Source organism: Corvus hawaiiensis, chromosome 6 (genome assembly GCF_020740725.1).
Source record: "Corvus hawaiiensis isolate bCorHaw1 chromosome 6, bCorHaw1.pri.cur, whole genome shotgun sequence".
NCBI lineage: Eukaryota > Metazoa > Chordata > Aves > Passeriformes > Corvidae > Corvus > Corvus hawaiiensis.
In genome coordinates, this window is record NC_063218.1 from 36,612,458 (window position 1) to 36,631,478 (window position 19,021).

The window sequence follows — 19,021 nt, forward strand, 5'->3', positions numbered from 1 at the left end:
GCTCTTGAGAGCAACCTTCAAATACGATGCTTCCAGTTTTAGGAAAGCAGAGGAAGAAATCAATTTTCATTAGGCTCCACAAAGGATGAGCCACATTACCTTCCCCATGACTCAGACAGACACAGATCCCCACTTTGCTTTGTGTACCTTTCTTCTGTGTAAAGTATTCCCACTTGGACACTGTGAATCCTGTCTAATGGGTATCATGCATCCAGCCCATTGGACATGTGCTTACCTTGAAATTATAACACCCTCCAAAAAATCATACCTTTGGGCCACTGTAGCACAACCCAGACAGTTCAATATTGCTTTCACACAGCACAAATAATATGTTTTAAAAACTTTTTCTTCAGTGGCAATTTTGAGATACAACCTCCATCCATCCACACAACTAGACAGACTGTGAAAGACTGAAAGACCAACAAAACAAATTACAAAAGCACTGCAACAACTAATCATGCATAAGTGACTGGTGGAACCAGACATAACACTGTAACAAGCAACATGCCATTTATTAGAACCTCTCATATTAAAACCAGCGTATCCTCAGGTCTTCTTAACTTGCCTTTTCTGCCTTCCAATGACTTTGGTTTTATACTTATATTTCCCTGTGTAAATGCAGTAACATTCTTCCCGTTTTCTCTGAAAGCTGCTGCTGAGATATTAGAAAATACGGTTTTCATGTGGACAACAGTTTTCATTTGAAGTGTGTCACACTAGGGCTCATTTATGTTTTTGAGTAACATCAGAGCCACACTGGAATTGCTGTAGAGATTTTGGTACATGGTTTAATGTGCCCAACAAACCCTGTTCTGTCAAGCAGAAGAAAATTCCCTTCTGTAAGGCCACATTAAAATCACCTCCACATCACTTGTAAACACTGAACTGGCAACCTGTCTGTCTATTTTATTGCTTTCACCTGCTGAAAGCAGCACTGCACATTATACTTTCACTTTAATATTAAAAATCAGCAACCAGATACTTATGCAACAACATCCAAAAAAAAAAAAAAATCAGTCTTCATCAGCACTTAATCAGGACATAGGGTTGTTTCAGGGATGTGTAATGGGATACAGGACCTTCCAGTTAAGAGTCCCCAGCCTGAGTTCAAGCCAGAATAATCACTAATGAAATATTCTTGCCATACAAGACCCCAAGACCCATGCTGGTCTCTTGCCAATGTGAAACAGGGATGCGAATACAGACCACTTCTTCACAGGTGTCTCATGACACAGAATTCATCATCACAAGGAAGGTCATTTGGCAGCCCAGAGGTCGGAGTTGGCTGTCAAGGCAATTTTATCCGAGAGGGTATAGCAATTGAAAACCCAACTGCTGCTGTGTGTTTGCAGTGGGAATGCAGAGACAGAACAGGCCTGGTAGATCAGCTCTAGCACTGTACACAAAAATCTGCAATGATCTGTTCCCCAAACACCTGGCAGAGAGTAAGTGTCCCCAAGCACGTCAAAGTTATCCAAGAATGCAGTCAGCATGTAAGTGAGCTAGCCTACAGCTGAGCCTGAGTTAGCTTTTGTCCCAGAGGCTGTCCTGAGCAAAAGGGAGAGCACCAGCACTGCTGAACTACTGGAAGGCAACAGCCCCTCTGGTGAGTGTCCAGGCAGAGAGCTATATGGCATGAGGTATCTCACATGCTGAAATGGCAACAACCTAGCCTATGTTCCACTTAGTGTGTTTAATTGACAACCTGAAACAAAAGTCATTTGTGGGAGTAAAGACAGAGAAGGGGTGGGAGGAAACCAGCTCTGCTTCTAGACAAGACTGTGTAAATTACAAGGTCTTAATTACATTAAATGCATTACGGTACCATATGCACATCACTAATAAGGCAGAGATGGAGGAAATGGGACTAAATGCTAAAACTGGAAGCTGAATGCCTGCATTCTAGACTTCATCTTTTAGAGACATTCTGAACCACTTTGTCCTAGTTTAGCCATCCATAAAACAAAGGCAATAATCCTTTCTTCACAGGGGTGTTGAGAGGTTTAATTAATTAATGTTTACAAAGTCCACTGAGATTTCTGACTGACATTTGAAGTAATTCAGAATACTTTTTAAATGCATTTGTTTCTTCTACTGCACCATTCAAATGTCTTCATATTAAAATATCCAAAGGAGGAGAAGATGGAAACAAAAAATATGGAGATATGTACACAAACTAGTGGGAGAAAAAAACCAACAACAACAAATTCAGCACTTCAAATCCACTGCTGTCCCATCAAAGCTGTCAGAATACTGACATTTCTACAGATGAAGAAGCATGTGCTTGTCCGAACACCTGCCACCTTTACCTTGCAGATCTGTTAAACTTAGATCTCACATATTTTTGTCTGTAGCACCATGTTGGTAAACAACAAGCTAATAAATGGCAGAAATAACAGGCAGTCACATCAGGTTGATTGGCTCACCAGAGGAAGTGAAGAGGAGAAGAGCAAAGGGATGAAAGCACCAAAAGAGAACCAAAAAGTGATAAGAGAGCGCTGGACAGAGAAAGAGGCAAGTTAAGTAAAGAGAAGCCAATCATTAATCAGGGACTCCATGCACAGAGCAATTCTATGAAATGCATTCCCACAGATGCTCAGGTACTGGAATACATTATTCAGAGAGACTAGTCTAGCATGAACAAGGCCACACGTGTGTCCAAGTGCCAGAGACAAATCGAATATTGGACACTCTTAAACGCACAAGCACACACAAGGAGCTGCTTGATACCTGAGCCGGGATTTCTCAGTCCCTACATTGTCCCCCATCTCGGAGCAAAACCTTTGTGTGGCCGGTTTCTGTAGGGGGCGTTTGTGGGTTCTGAGATACAATCAAAACGCAGACAGAGGAAATGCAAATGTCATTCAGCTCCCGTTCATTGTCAGGAAGGACACATGAGGATAAAAAAACTGTGCACCGCATCCCTCCCTTATTATGTGTCCTACTGCTTTTGTCCTAATTTATCCCATGCATAATTTATTTACATGTGTATTGTTTCCCGATCAGCAACTTTAAAGAATAAGTGAAAATTATAAAATGTTTTATTAAACAAGTTGTCAACAAAATTGCAGATGGTGTCAGCCAGCCAGTACCAATTCTGCTTCCTCCACATAGCCTTAGTACTTAAGGCACACAGAGAAAAGCGAACCCAGCACTTGATGTCTATTGTTTCCTCCTCTCACACCCCCCAGGGGCGAGGGGAGGAGAAGGGAGCTAATTATAAATGGCCTCATCCTGTCCTCCCCGACTTTAGCAGCAGCGGGATCGGGCCCCGATTCATTTCGGCACAAGCAGCCCTTCGGCAGGATCCGCCGCGACTGCTGGGAGCCCCACGGTGCCACGAAGTGCGAGGCGAGGCGGCAAGGTCCCGTCCGCCGGCGGGGAGGGGGGGGCCGGGGCCGCCAGCCGTGCTCCCGTGGCCGTGGCCGCTCCCGGGAGCTCCCCGCCTCCCGTCCGCCGTCCCCAGAGGCCACCGAGCCCGGGCTTCCCCGCTACCGGCAGCAGCCGCGAACGGCGCACACATCCGCGGCTGCTCCGTGCCCAGGTGCGGAGCCGGGCGGTGCGGCCCCGGGGTGCGCTGCCAGCGCCCGGGCAGCGCCCGGCGGTCGGAAGGGGCACCGGGAGAAATCGCTCCCGCCTGCACAAGCGTCAAACCTGCCGTCGAACGGGGGGGAACACGCTGCCTCTTCAGCGCGGGTTTCAGAGCGCGTTCAGTCCCTCGCCACCCACCCACGAGGACACTCGGACTTCTTTGATTAACCCCCTGCAACTGCGCTCCCCTCTCCTCGCGGATTGTTATACGCGAGAGGGCGAGTAAATGAAAGCAAAGGTTTTTCTGCCAGGACGGAGCAGGAGAGCTGATAAACATGTCAGCACCCCTTCCCAGCTCGAGGCTTTCTTTTCCCTCCGGATCGTAGAGAGACAGCGGCAGAAATCCCTGGAAAAACCTTCAAGCGTTTTTCCAACTCCAGCCGGAGAGACTCGAGTCGGAAAGAAAAAGAAAAAGAAAAAACCTCGCAGCCCTAATTTCATCTCACAAAACTCAAAGGTATAAAAACACCCACTCAGCGCAGCCAGAAAGTGCAAACGAAGCGTCACCGCCAGGTACTCTGCTTCCCTGCTTTACTAGCAAGAGCGCTGCCCCCGTTAGCAGGGAAGTCGTTTGAAAAAAGGTTAAGACAGCTCCGCTCCCCACATACGGTGCCAAATCCCACTCTCCCTAATGCCTTCGGGGATTAGCGGCGTGCGCTGCAGACCACAAGGAAAATAAAGGACGCGATCCAGAAGACGACAACCGGCTCCCGCGGTGCCACTCAGAAATCAGCCTTATTTCCAGACCGGGAACCCCGGAATACCTCCGCAGCAGAAGTACCTGCCCCCTCCCTTCCTTCCCTCCCTCTCTCAAGCTGAGGTCAGACCCCGTCCGTGCAGCCCTCGGCGGCTTGTGCCCGCTCTCAAGATGGAAACACAATCAACTCTCTTTGCCACTTTGAAAAGCGAAAGCCTGTCATATGCAAAACAGATCTCCGGACTTCCTGCCCAAAATCAGCGACCGGCAGTCCCGAGTCATTCATTTCACCCAAGTCTGCTTCCCTCCCTCTCCTCTCCGCTCCCCCTCCTGCACGAGCGCCGAGGCGCACGGGCAGAGCCCCCGCTGCCCCGCTTTCCGACCACCCAGCCGAGAAGCGAGGGGGGTCGCTTCGTCAAGACATCCCAACTCCCCAAAGATTTGCGGAGGCAACTCCGAGCCGCCGTGGGAGCGCGGAGGCACCGCGCACCGAGCGCCCCCGCGGGCCGGTCCGTGCCCCGCCGAGCGCGGTGGCGGGGCCAGCCCGCCGAGGCAGCGGGGGCAGGACGCTGTCAAGTGCACGCACCCCCGCGGGACGCGGCCGCCGCCGACCCCGCGCTGCACCCCGAGCGCGCCGGGCGGGCTCCCCGCCGCCTCCCCCCGCCCCGCCGCCCCCCGCCCCGCGCCCCGGCGCCAATTAACCCAACAATTTTTTCCTCGTTAATTTCGGCGCGAGCCGCGGGGATGTGTTGCACAAAAAACGAGCGAGTCGCTGGGGCAGAAAGGAGGGCGGGAGGAGGGACCCGCTGGGAGGCTGCCGGCACCCGGCTCCGGCTGGCAGCCGGCGCCGGAAAGGCGCCTTTTTTCATATTTAAACCACGCGGAATATGTACATTTTTGATTCCTACTTACGCTTTCAGGGGGTTGTGAATGACAGTCGCCATTTTGCTACAATGTAACAGAATATTGTGTCTCGGAGTTCTAAAGGTTCGCTCAGGGGAAGCGGGCAGCCAATGGCAGCGCGGCATACCGGCCCGCCGGCCAATGGCGCGGCGGGGGCGGGGCCCGGGCGCTGCTAGTTATTAGGGGAGCTGTCAAAGCCCAGAGGTCACTCCCTCTCCCTGGAACTGGCGGCGAGCAGGTCTTAAAGGGGCAGCGCCGCCGCCGGGGCCGCCGCCGCCGCGCCGGGGGGCACCGCGGGGTCCAGCGCGGCCGGGGCGGCACTTCCCCACCGCGCTCCGGCCTCGGCTCGAACGCCCCGCGCCGGGTGAGGGAGAGCCGGGCTCGCTCCTCGTCCCCTCGCACCGCCGCCGCTGCCCCCCTGTTTCCCAGGCGGCGTGCCCCGCCGGGGGGACGACCCCGTGCCGCCCGCTCGCTCCGCTCGCTGCCCGGCAGCGCCCTTCCCGCGCTGCTTCCCTGTCTCCACAGCCGCGCTCCCCGCCAGCTCTCCGCGAGCCGCCGGTTCTGGCAGCGGCTTCAGGGCAGCGCCGCTCCCGCTCCCCCTCCCCCAGGAATTTCCCTCTCTCTGTCAGTCATCCCGGCCCGCAGCCCCTGCGCCCTTACATAACGCGCGGCGGCCGGACCGCCCGCCCGGCCCTACACAGCCCCGCTCCTCTCTCCCACAGAGCAACTTCTGGCGCGCCGGGAGCCGGGGCTCCGTCTCCGTCCGGCACAGGGAGCCGCGGGGAGAAGAGCCCTGACCCGCGTTTCACCGGACATGCAGCCCTGTGATGAGACAGGAGCCGGAGGCTGGACCTCGGAGCGCGGCAGGGAGCAGGCAGAGCCCACTCCTGGGGAGGCAGCGAACTCCAGGAAGTCTGGGCTTACCTGCAACTAATTAAAGGAGCTTGCGAATGAATGATGGAGCATGACCCAAGTGATTTAAGAGGTGTCAATCCTGATCTCACAGTCAGAAGTAAATCCACTGAAGTTCACGAAATCGCTCCAGTGTAAATTAGGCGCCAACAAGAGCAGAATCAAAGAATGAAGTTTTCTCCTTGTCTGATAGTAATGTCAACTTTGTCAGCTCATACTTTTCTCCCTCTCTCAAAGGTCTCGTCTCCCTTCAGGCATCCTCTACCCCTCTAAAAAACACAAACAAGCACCACCAAAACCAAGCTTGCATCCCCATTCTTTGCATCTATACAACCAGAAGAAACTCAACTAAAGACAATTAAAACACACGACTGTCAAAGCAATAAAAGGGAGGAAACTAGAAAAACAATTTTATTCACAACAAATAAAAGAATGGAAGTAGAGATGTTTGTGAGGTGCTAAGAAAAGCAGATATAGCAATCTTCTTGAGTTTGTGGGCTGAACTTGAAAAAGTAAGGACAACCAAAATCTCTCTTGCTCAACTTTTTTACAAAATAAGACTTTCCAGTACTGGGGCAAAAGAGAAGAGGAATGGAGAACAGAAAGATTATAATTATTACTCACAGTGAGGACAGGGATACAAGCGTAATGTAGCAGTTTCCCATTCATTAAGGATTCATCAGAAGCTTGCAAAAAAGTTAATATTTAAGGTCTGTCTAGGGTCCCTCTTTCCGAAACATTGCCTATTCCATCTACTAGGTCAACTTAGGTACAGTGCCAGGCATACATCCCTGGAGGGAATCATCTCTTCCATCAAAGCAATCTAAGCCATTTGGTTACAGGCACTGCTTAGGAGAAATAAGCTTTCTGTCAGCTGGAGAGTTGCCAAGATGCTGAAATCTATCCCAAAACAGTTCTGGGAAGTAATCTTTAAGAACATTTCCATTATCATATTACATTATATTATTTAATATCGTAGTGGTCCAGGTGACATTGAATGCGACTTCAGACCCTCCTGCTCAGTACTCTCACTGCTCACAGGAAAAGCTAACCACAAACTGCCGACTTGTCATAAGCACACAGTTGATATGTGCGCTGCAAAGAAACAAATGGCATAGCATGCACCTGAACTGGCAACCATGGACTAGCAACCTACACCCCCCATCTCGCTACTACGAGGGTTTCTGGTTCGACTTTTCTTGTTGCCGTGATATTCGCTTAATGGAAAACACTTGAGCACTTACTGTAGGATGGACAATATTTGCTTGTGGGATAATAATGATTTTGCTTCACACATAAAAAAAAAAAGTAGTCTAGGACTGCATCACACTGCAGAACAGTAGACAGATTTGTGTTACTGAGAGAAGGTACCAAAATCCAGCCAAGCTCTAGAAAGCCCTGAGATTTTCTAATGCAAACTGGTGACATTTTCAGATAATTAAGAAACCCTGTTTGAGGTCATTTTTAGGAGTTTAATGAGTCCCTCTGGTCCTGTTTTGTTGGATATATAGGCCCATTTCTGCTCTGCAGGCAAAGAGCTCTTGGTGCAGCTTGGCAGGGAATGTATTGCAAAAACGGGATTAAGCCACACATGCTTCCCTGGCTGCTCCTGTTATTCAGACGTTGGGCCTTTATCAGCTACCAGCAAAAGCAACAAACAGTGAGAACAGGCACAGATGACCTTGGATTGTTGACAGCCCTTTTCCCAGGCAGACCCCACGTTCCTGGCTAGGAGAACCAGTCAACAGCACTGCCTTGCTCAGAGGAATCTCCAGGACACCCAAGGACAGAGCTGCCATATCAAAGCAGTGGGAAGTCTCACCCGCGGTAACAAAGACATCAGGCTTCACTCACGTGTCCATATAATTTTCCCATAGTGTGTTTCATGTAGAATCCCACAACAGTTAGATTACCATTTTAGCTGAAAGAAAAGGCACAGAGCACTGACTGGCATTTCACTTGTAATGAACTAAACTACTTGTTTATATGTTCACTATTTGCAAGCAGGGGGAACATCACAAACCTACATTAATAAAAATTTTATGCCACATCATAGTTACCTCCATTTTCACATGAACACCAGTCCATCATTGGTAGGTCATTTATGACCTAAATTTTAAATCAATTTCACTCCTGATTTTAGCATACTGTAAGTCACTAATCAGTAATATTACTCTTGTTTTACATCCTACAGGACCAACACAGCTGAAACACACTCAGTTACATATACACTAAATTATAACTTCAAGATTTTTACATTTGTACTTAGTTACCGTTAGTTTTATTCACACTCACCTGAAACATAGCAAGGAGGCTGCAAGAAAATGTAAATAATTTAAAAGTATATGGCATAAAAAACCCTATGTGGGCATATTCTTAACAAGAGCTTGCCAAATGTTTGGACAGCCAACACATAAATTTTGAAAAAGGAGGGGAAGTTTTGACATAAATCTATTGGGGTAACATCTAGAGTGTTAACACAAGGCCAAAGCACGCTGCACCTATAGGGTTAGAGTGAGCAGGGCTTCAGAAGAGAGTCCACCACCTCACCTCCAGCCCCTCTTACAGAACTGCAGCTTGTCTCTACCCAAGTAGAAGAAACACAGCGTCATACCTTCTCAGTGTATTGGGAAGTGTCATGTCTCACGGATCATAACATTGCTCTTCTGATCCACCTCTGCTCCAAACATTTTTACTATTTACATAACACAAGTGCATTGATACCTTTTGTGAGGTCTCAACAATATTCCTGTTCACCCTGAAAAGCCTTATATTAGCTGACAATATTTCAAACTGTGAAAGAATTTTTACCTTGTATTTATTATCTTCTGCTTTCCTTTTTATCTTGTTAAGTTTCAATGTAGAGTTGCTATTTTCTGGAGGGAGGGAAAGTTAGGTTCTTATTACACATTCCTCAACTCTTGTGAATTGGAAAGTGAAACAAACTAGACACCGACATTAAAAGCCACAAATCTAATTTTGCTGTGGAGGGAAACATAAAAAACAAACCTGAAAAAGAAATGGCTTCTGGTAGTTTAGCAACTGTTTAATATTCTCAGATATTTCCGGTGATTTACAATTTTCTTTTATTCATATATATTAATATTCAAAGTATCAGATTCATATAGATCTAAATAAGACAGTGTGCTGTAATGTAGCTTGTTACAGCAAAACAGGGCCCCACATGCACAGACATCCTGCAAGAGATTTGAAGCCTTAACCCCTTTTTATTTATTAAAGCTGTGCAGGCATCTCTCATACACTGTTTCTTGTCAGCCCTCCTCCTCCCTTTCTTTGATCTTTACCAATAGTTGCTTAGCAGAAAGAGGAGGAAAAGATATCAGAGTATCAATGTTACAGACTCAACACCAGCCTTCTACAGACACATCTCCAAAAAAATTTACATAGTCAGCATAACAAAGAGAACTATGCAGCTATACCGTGTAAAATTGGCGCCAACAATTCATTCTTCACAACTTTGGGAATTATATTCATGAAAGGGACTTCAAATTTTAAATTGTTTTTTAAGCAAAATTTCCCCTCTAAACTATAGCAACAATTCTTGGATGTCGTTAGTCTGTCTTGATTTCAGGCCTGATTCTGATTACCCAGCTTTAAGTTTTGTATGCACTATTCAGTTTTCTATCAAGTACACCTGAATTACTTGTATGCTGATGTCTGGAATCAAGCCCCTTTATTTTTTAACGGGATGTTCCAATAAAATAAATACATTTTAACACTTCAGAAGAGTCTCTACTAGTAAGAAGTACATGGGGGCCTCGATCTGAAGCTTTCAAAAATTTGGAGAGACAGAAGTTGTGTAAGTTTCCAGAGTCTGGCTCAGGTCTGTCCCCAGTTTAACAAACTGCTGAAAATCTGCTTAGTGTGGCTGCCAGAAGATTCTTTGTCATGCATTGTTTTTAAATTTCCCCAACAATAGGAAATAATGTTATGAACAAACTGCTTCAAAAGGAGAGTACAAGTCTTTCTGGTAGCCACTGCAAAACCACAGTAATAGCAAGAAAAGGAATCTAATAAAACAGACACATGCTCTGAAGAACACACATTCAGTAACTACAGTTGCCCTCTCCTTGCGTGGAGTCATTGGTAAAATTTAGATGGGACAAAACTGAGTTCCCATCATGAAACACATGATTCCCATGTCCAGAGACATGGGTCTGTCTGCCTTATTCCTTGAGTAACTAGCTGGGGAGGGGATAAAAAAAGGAAAAATAAAAGGAAAAAATAATAAAGGAAAATAAAAGGATAAAGAAAATAAATAAAAGAATAAATTAAAAATTAAAGAATAAAGAACCCTTTGGGAGTCCTTTTCACTCCTTCCTGCATTAAAGGTAGGAAAAAATGTTTCTACCTTACATCCATCAATGGGACACAGAGGTGGCACCTTGATTCATCTGAAATTATGCTCTCTCCATCCTCCTATTCCTAGTGCAAGGATAAAAGTGAGTTTCTAAGGTGACTTAAACCCTGGAGGAAGCAGGTGGTATAGTTTGGGCAACAATCAATAGATGATCTGACCCCCCCCTAGAAAAAGTTCCTCATTGCTCCTCTGAATGGAGTCCAGGGATAGTGTTTACCTAAGGCTTTAACCACCTTTAAAAAAAAACTTCAAATGTGGTCCCAAAAATGGTACAACATGACTTCCTCTTGCCCATGAGGAGAAAATGGAATGTAATACCTTGCTAATCAATATTATCTCTAGTAAGCACAGAGCACACAATATAATTATGATTCTAAGACGGGTTTAACATTTGGTTTGAGCATAATGACTAGCACCCTACCTGAGAAAATTAACAGCTGAGAAAAACAAACTGCCATACCCATCCAAAGAAAGTGCTACTTTGAATCTGCTGTTGATTTGAACATCTTCACCTTTCCTTCCTTACTGATGACACCACCTCAAAGAAAGGAATGAGTATTTTGCTGTGACTATCTGCTTACTCCACTATGGAGATTTTTTTTTAATAGAGTAGGCAGAAGTGAGCTGTCCAGACACAGCTTAAATGTAATGACTGCAATTGTGTTTTTTCAGTATTCAAGCTTTCTTGCTTACAGAGTGAATTTTGGTCTTTGGAACAAACACTATCATAAGTAGTCTGCTTTTGTAGCACATGCAGGAGTTATACAGCTAACAATAACACCAGTCTTTTTAACTACATGGAAAATTAGATTCAGCATGAAAATATCTCACCTGCTAATGTTTGGGGGTTTTTTTTAGTTTAATATTATTTGTGAAATGCTTTTAATTTCAAGGGGGTTTTAAAATAATTTTAATAACACCTTCAATGGTTTCACCCCCTCTTCCCTATAAATACAAAAGAATTCTAGCACCGCATTCTTTAATTTTTTTCTTTCCTTGTTTTGTTCCATTATTTTCAAAACAATCTGCAACTTAAAATATCTTCCACTTTGTAAAAATTTAAAGTAAGAAAAATAAAATGTGATGGGTGGTTGCAGTGGAAATAAAACATCCACATAAACAGCAGTTTAGAATTAGTGAGGGGATAAGAAGGCACTAGCTCATTTTATTGCATTGATTGGCCAAACACCAGAGGAAAATGGTGGTAAGGGGGAAATAAGACTATTTTAGCTATGTTTTAAATCCTGTTAAATAGAAACAGCCTCAAACTGTCACAGAACTGTTCTTCCATTTCCCATCCAACTTTACCTTGATAGAGGAAAGAAACAACAGAAAGTTGTGGATTGACCTGCCCAAAATACCAGTTTAGCTCAACTTTAAAAGTTGATGCAAATTCAGTGAACAAAAGCAGAACTGGTATAACATAAAATGATCCTGGGAACCCATCAGAGTCAGTTTTTGCTGTCAGTGTCACAAGGGAGCCAGCCCTGATTTGCTCCCAAGCCTCCCCAGCTGGAGCCTGTGGAAGTGATCTGATACAAATTTCTCCAGGCCAAACAGGATCCCAGGTCAGAATTCAGAATAATTTTGCTGGACTTTTTAACAGAGATAACCACATTGGTAAAGTCCCTTACATAAAACCAGCATTGCCACACGTAGCGTGTTATTTGTTGGGCTTTTTTGTTTGCCTCTTGTTTGTTTGTTTTTTAAGCAAAGGTGGATCAGCTTTGCTGTCAGGACATCTCCTTCGAATGCAGTAGCCATTCCTCCAGCAGGAAGCTCTGCCACACAACTCTTGCTCCAGCCACTCTTCTCACACATCTAAGCCCTTGTGTCAAGGCTTCTACTTGCTCAGGCTTTTGCTAGAGTTGACAGGCCTTTGCTGATACTGGTACTCTGTGCTGCCTCAGCAGAAAGCACCTAAGAAGAACTTGTCAAAGTTTATTATGAAATTCCAAGCAACAAAAAAGGCTGATGGGATACTGCTTGATGCAAGGCCCAGATTTTTGCTCCCACTGATGATGCTTATTAGGCTATTTCTAAGACTGTCCTTAGACATCTGTGGAATCCCTGTGGAATCCTTGTGCCATTCCAAGAAAGACTCCTAGTACAGGATTTACCAGGCAGATTCTCATCTTTCATGTACATTACCAATAGGGGCCAGTTTCCAGTGAGCCTAAATAGGCTATAGAGGCTCCAGCTTCCTAACCAGTAAGCCCAAGAACCACACACTCCCTCACAGTGCTACAAGTAGCACTCACACATACCTATTTAACCCATCTTCAGATCCCAGGCTGACAGGACAGAAAGGATTCCTACCCAAGAGCTGAGAGCAGAATACAAGTCTAAACACAACATCATCACATAAAACTCCATCAGGCCAACTGTGCCACATGCAGAAAATCCAAGTTCCCTGCCTTGCTATTCTTTCCAGTGCCTGCTTATGATGGGCCTTTTCTTGTTTGTTTTAAAGGTCAACAGCCAGCTAGGAGCATGCCGGCCTGTACATTTGAGAAAAAAAACCACAAGCATCTTCAGCATCACAAAAAAACCCCAAAGAAACCCACGAAAGGAAACCTTACAGCACTTAGAATATTTTGGCACCTGTCATGCCCAGGAATGATCAAGCACTACAGTTTTTAAACTGGGCAAAACTTTGTAACTTTGTTTTAAACTGGGCAAAAAAGTTGCGTGTAAGATCAGTCACCTACTAAGAACAGTGTCTTATATATGTTGAATTCTGTACTCACTTGCAAAACCCAAAGGGTTTGCCAATCTCACACATAGCAGAATGTTTCCTCCCATCTGATGTCTATGGCTAAGGTCCTTACAAAATACTATTTAAAAGCATTAGAACAACTCTGATAGAATAAAAACATCTACAAAGAATACTGCAGTTGCTGCTGCAACACTTCAGCTTGCAGAAAGTAGAATAGCTTACCAAATTATCATCTTAGGGAGGATTCTCCCTGCTTGGCTCCTGCAAGCATCAGCATCTCACTACAAAATGCAAGCAGTGGGAATCCAGCCTTCAGGAGCCCTGTGCAACCAACGGCCACAAAATAAAGCCTTATGATTGATTAAAGGTTATGACACTTTGTAAATGGCATAGCAAGCATAACTGACCTGCAATCTTTTCCACTCCCCTTTGGCACTGCAAGAGCTTCTTATTCTTTCTAAGCCATTGGCTAGTTCTTCTCCAAGTTCTTTTTATTAAAACCTTTTATCTCCCCACACAGTAACAATTTCTCCTAGCAATCATGACCATCCACTCTCATCAATTTTCTAGACAGAGGCATTGGCCAAATCCACTTTGGGAGAAGTGGAAGGATAGCACAAACAGTCTAAGTTGTACTTGCATTTGTTACGGGAGAGAGGTGCTTATTGCTTAAGATCACTCTCATAATCAGACAAGCAATGGTTTCCCTTACTCTATTTATATATTTGGAATAATTCACTAGCTAACACTTTTCCCAGCTAAATGCATGCCAACCTCCTGAAATGAATTCAAACTTCTGGAGCACAGAGGTTACACAACAAGGGTCAGTATGCAAAGCCTAGTGCCAGAGATATGCAGCTATTTCCCTCACTCACACTCCCTCCTGATTATTGAACATGAGAATCCCAGTTGTATTCCAGACACAAATGCAAGCATGTTATATTCCAAAGCTGGGCATTATTCCAAATTGAAGTGCTGGGGACATCCAGCTTTAGCCTACTTGTTAGCATAGCACCCAGAATGCTGGAACTATAGGCATTCATTTTGAAATTACTGTATATTTAATTTCCTCTCCCCCACCCCAATATATACTCTAACCCTCCAGCAAAGCTTTGTTTCCAGTCAAATTCTTACCAAAAAATCCTAAAACACCGACTTAAAGGCGTGTGGAAGCCCTATGCCATTTTCAAAAATCATATCAAGAAAAGTAGACCCTAGTTCAGCAAAACACCAAGACATTTGTGTACACATAATCATTGATACCATTCATTTGCTAGAGGAGAGCAATACTATTAAATACCTTGTGGAAACAAGCCTGGGAAGAGAAGTCACACAGCTATCAGACAGGACTGGAAAATAACTTAGAAAGCAATGGCTGCTGAGACTTGGATATTATAAAGAAATTATCTAGATTTAGAGGATTCTATGACTAATGCCAAGTCACTAAGTCTAAGAGCCCATAACAATAGGACACCTTGGAAAAGCAGACAGGAATATTTTAGAGTGCTGCAATATAGCTGTGTAAGCCTCAACTCACATAGCCTAAATTCCATATGGGTCCCTGTGTCTAGTGTTTCCTATTAGGTAACTCGGAGAGTTATTGGATTCAGGGGCCTAGCCTTAGTCTCCTTAAGGCTGAACGTTTGGGCTACAGATGTTAAAAACAAACAGAAAAATCCCTGCCAGTCAGGTTCTGTTCCCATTTTTAATATGCAATTCTAACCTAAAGGCTTGGTTCTGCCAAAGTCGCCTTCAACAGGAGGAAGGGTTGTCCAACATTGTCACAATCAAATCCAGTTTATTCTGCCAGTAAGATTCATTCTGCATTTATAGTGGTATAAACTAAAGCAGAACATCATCTATGCTTATATAGAGCATTTAAAACATGCATGTTGCTGTTCAGATCTTCTGTGCAAATTTTCATATACTGTTCTCAAAGTCAACCCAGCGGAGAAAGTGGTACTATCTAATGTTAATGTCAACAGTCGTGACCTCAAAAGAATCAGCATTTCTTTATATCCGTAAGTGCAGAATTTGGCCTAGATACAGTGTTTCGTTATGAAAGAATGGGCTTAACAAAAACAAAAAGACAGTTTAAAGGAAACCTGCTAAGAGCGACGTGCACGCAATTCTGTCCTGCTACACAGCCATTGCTTAATTTATCTGTTAACTCCCCAAATACACAATACGACACGGCGGGTGTGTCCGAATTAAGACGCGATGTGTGTTACGTACGGTGAGTACGTCTGGGCGTGAGGCGTTTGAGGTCGCGGAAACCCCTGCACAGCACATCCCCGCCTCTCTGCCCCTGCTCCTCCCCGCCCCGCGCACCTGAGCCCGGCGGGCCCGGCCCCGGGGCGCCCCGGCGCGGCCCCGCCCGTCGGGACGCGCCGGCGAGGGAACGAGGGCAGCGTCTCCAACGCGGAGAGCGAACGAGGCGCCTGAAATTCAGCACTCATACGGTCGAGTGACTCTCTGCCTTCGTGGCCTCGAAATTCTGATGTCTCGGTGAATTTGGTGCGAGGTGTTTTGTTTTGCAAATTTTCTGTAGAAAACACCCGCTAACTGCCTGAGCCATGAAAAACTAGCACCAGAAAGCTGCTGGGACGTAGCAACCAAATTCCCACGGATTGCACCTGCATTTCTGCAGTATTTGTTCCTCATCCGGAAGTCACACTGGCAGCAGGTAGCGGGAAGGAAGACCAGCACACTTTGGCTCTGTGTATTTTCTCTGCTAACATACAAGGGCAGCAGGGCAGTGGGAGAAAGGACACAGTTTTCAGTTGCAGGGATGAATTATAATGTAATCCAGACAAAGGAGTGGAATTAAAGCTGTTAAGAAAATCTTTGTTCTGGCATCTCCTAATTTTTTTAATTTTTTTTTTTTTTTGGGGGGGGGAGGGGGCTAGACTTTGACACCATAATATTACTTCTATTTTTTAATATGTTGTATATATGGTATCATATCTATATATAGCTGTGATGGAGTATTGTGTACCACTCTGCTTTCCCCCACAACCCTAAATATATGTCCCAGCACTAGGACAAAGAGGTTACACCTCAAGACTTATATTTGAACCATTCTTTTTATATACACACACATAAAGTCCCTCTCCAGCATTTGGGCATGCACATGCAAGCATGAACACACATCCAGAGACTATCATTTAACCTTTGAAACCATGCTGGAAGCCTTGGGACAATCTCAAAACTACATCTGAGAACAACTTAAAAAAAAAAAACAAACAGCAGTATGTACACAGCATTATTAGTTATTTTCACTTTGCTTTACTGGTACAGAGAAGCTCCTTGAAAGCCATTTTTTGAAGTATTTTGTCTGCTTTTTCTCTGTTCACTTGAAATCATAGTTCTGTTTGTAACACTTAAATTATTCATACAGCAGCCAACTCTGATTTTTTAGGGATGATGATGATGCTTCAGGTGAAAAACAAAACAAAAGGATCAGAGGAACACCTACACATAAGGCAGTGTTTTCATGCCAAAATTTTTAGTCAAGAACAATCAGGTAAGAGAAGAATGAAAAACATACAAGACATCTCTATAAAGTTTAGTATTTTTTCACCATACAATGATCTTTAAAAAAATATTAACAACCTGTATTCAGGATCACCCTGGACTTATAATGCATGTCTCAAATAACATGTGACTTTAGTTACAGCCTATAGAGCCAAAGAAGCCTACAAGACATTTATTTAAGTCTTAAACCACAAGGAAGCCAGTTATAGTATTTAAACTGACTTTTCATAAATATGAGTGTGTCATTCAGTTTATAATACTCTAAAAAAGCCAAAACCAATAATATCATCCAGTGGAAACGCTTTACAAAAGCGTTTACAAAACCAAGCTTATGATTTCAAGATCAGATCTTTTTATTTAAAGAGTTCATATATTATAGCACTGTTTCCAGTCATCAAAGTAGTTTCAAGCTTATTATGGAAAGATTATTTCCTTAAATCAGAAAAAATAACCCATCAACAGTTAATGCTTTTCTTTCTTTTTTCCTCCAGACTACAAAGAAATCCACCCAAACTCTTCCTCCAAGAATAAAGATAAACAAAACATTTACCCCAACCAATTGTCTGCAGGGGAAAAAAAAATTTAGCACGCTGTTTCAAGCCCTCCCACTTAGCCCAACTTCAACTGAAGTGGACACAGCTTGAAGGACAGCCCTATGGAAAGGGTACTATGGTGAAACAATTTGTCACTGGCCTTGGCATTAACTCACCTGGTACTACTCTCTAGCACTCTGGAAGCTGGGCAGGATACCTCTGCTGTCAGGCTAATAAGGAGCAAATCCGTCTTTTCCGCTCAACCCTCCCAACCCTTCCCACTTCAGCCAGCCAGTGGTTGGTGACAGAGTAGGATGACATCTACCTGCCATCCAGCCTGACAAGAAGCCAGTGACAGTAACCAACCCAGACCACTATCCCTGTGTCCAGGAAAAGGCATGTGCATGTGAAAAGTCTCCTACAGGAAAGCAGGTGGTACAACAGGTTGAAACAAAATGCAGTGAAAAAGTCAAATAAATGAAGACTTGTAATTTGTCCATTAACATCAGAAGTATTAAAGGACATTCTCAAGTTACTGCACCCAAAAATAAGACAGTGCCCGATTTACCCCTCAGATTAGTTTAGGTAGTCATATCACAAGTCTGACCCAGAATACTTATAAATTACCAAAAATTGTAACATGCATATTATTTTGATGCTTTAAGTCAGTTTGGCTCAGCAAAATGAACTGAAGTGCTATGTTTTGTGCCTCTCAGGAGATTTGGTATTCTTAGATAAGAAACCTTTAAATGCTATTCCAGGATTTAGCACCTAATCCCCATTCCATAAAAATAATTCTAGAAAATTAAATAGGCTTTGCATCAGATCTATCAGGGTGTGTCTTCCTCCTCCATGGCCAGTCTTGCCTACTTGTTACCTACAAGTACCTACCATGACGCACAGCTAAACTGGGGCTGTCTGCAGCTTGTCTGGCTGGCAAGAGGAGCGCGCCAGGCCAAGTTACCCCAACAAACTACAGGAGCCAAGTGTCCCACTTCCTGTAACCTTCAGAGATGAACAAAGCTGTGTGAAACTCAGCACAAGAGAGGAGCAGCTGGGCCATCAAACAGGATTTACTGTCTTGAACACTGTTCCACGCAGGTGTAGAAGTGCCACTTACACAGCCAGAGGTTTACGCTGGCTAAGGTACCCTTCCACTGATGCTGTCCATCCTAAAGTTGTCATGCAAACACAACATAAATACCAGGCACATCTCTGAACTCAGAAAACAGAAGCGAAAGCAGCTGATTTCACAAGCCAGCACAGTTTGTTAATGTTTTAAGGAATACTACTGAGGTGACTTTAAATTGAAACATGTATGAGTTCATTCCTCCTAATGGGTAGGATGAATCTAACATGTTAAGACTAGTACAGTTCAGATAAAAGAGTATCTGTATCCAGTTGCTTATATCCTTAGATTGTATCTACTGTAGCACCACTAATACAATGTATTCATGGCACACATTCAGGGAGCAATCAGAAAGCTGTGCATTTCTTCTATGCCACGCCTTGCATCCTGCAGCTTACTACAGGCCAGCAGCACAAGAGGCCACCAGATTCTGCAGCACTAGCTAAGCCTGAATAAATTATTTTTAACTGCAACTACCAAACTCTTATCTTCTTTAGGGACAGCCACTTTTTTGTGTATGTGCTGCATACAAAAATTTTAATAACATCTTTTCCAGTCCCTGCAGCACTGCTTGCCAATACCAGCAACAGGCAGAAAGAAATCAGGGCCACTTAGTAAC

General features: G+C 44.5%; 1 protein-coding gene across 9 annotated transcripts in view; it reads right to left on the reverse strand.

Annotated features, from left to right (window-relative positions):
* Positions 1-5,265, reverse strand: part of DPF3 (double PHD fingers 3) — a 169,235-nt gene extending 163,970 nt beyond the window's left edge. For all 9 annotated transcript variants that reach the window (XR_007204090.1, XR_007204089.1, XR_007204092.1 and 6 more), the window contains exon 1: positions 5,201-5,265. Coding sequence is in view for 4 of the 9 variants with exons in the window: in XM_048305733.1 (XP_048161690.1) it covers positions 5,201-5,232 (32 nt within the window). In the remaining 5 variants the exon portion in view is untranslated. The remainder of the gene's footprint in view (positions 1-5,200) is intronic.
* Positions 5,266-19,021: the final 13,756 nt, after the last annotated feature.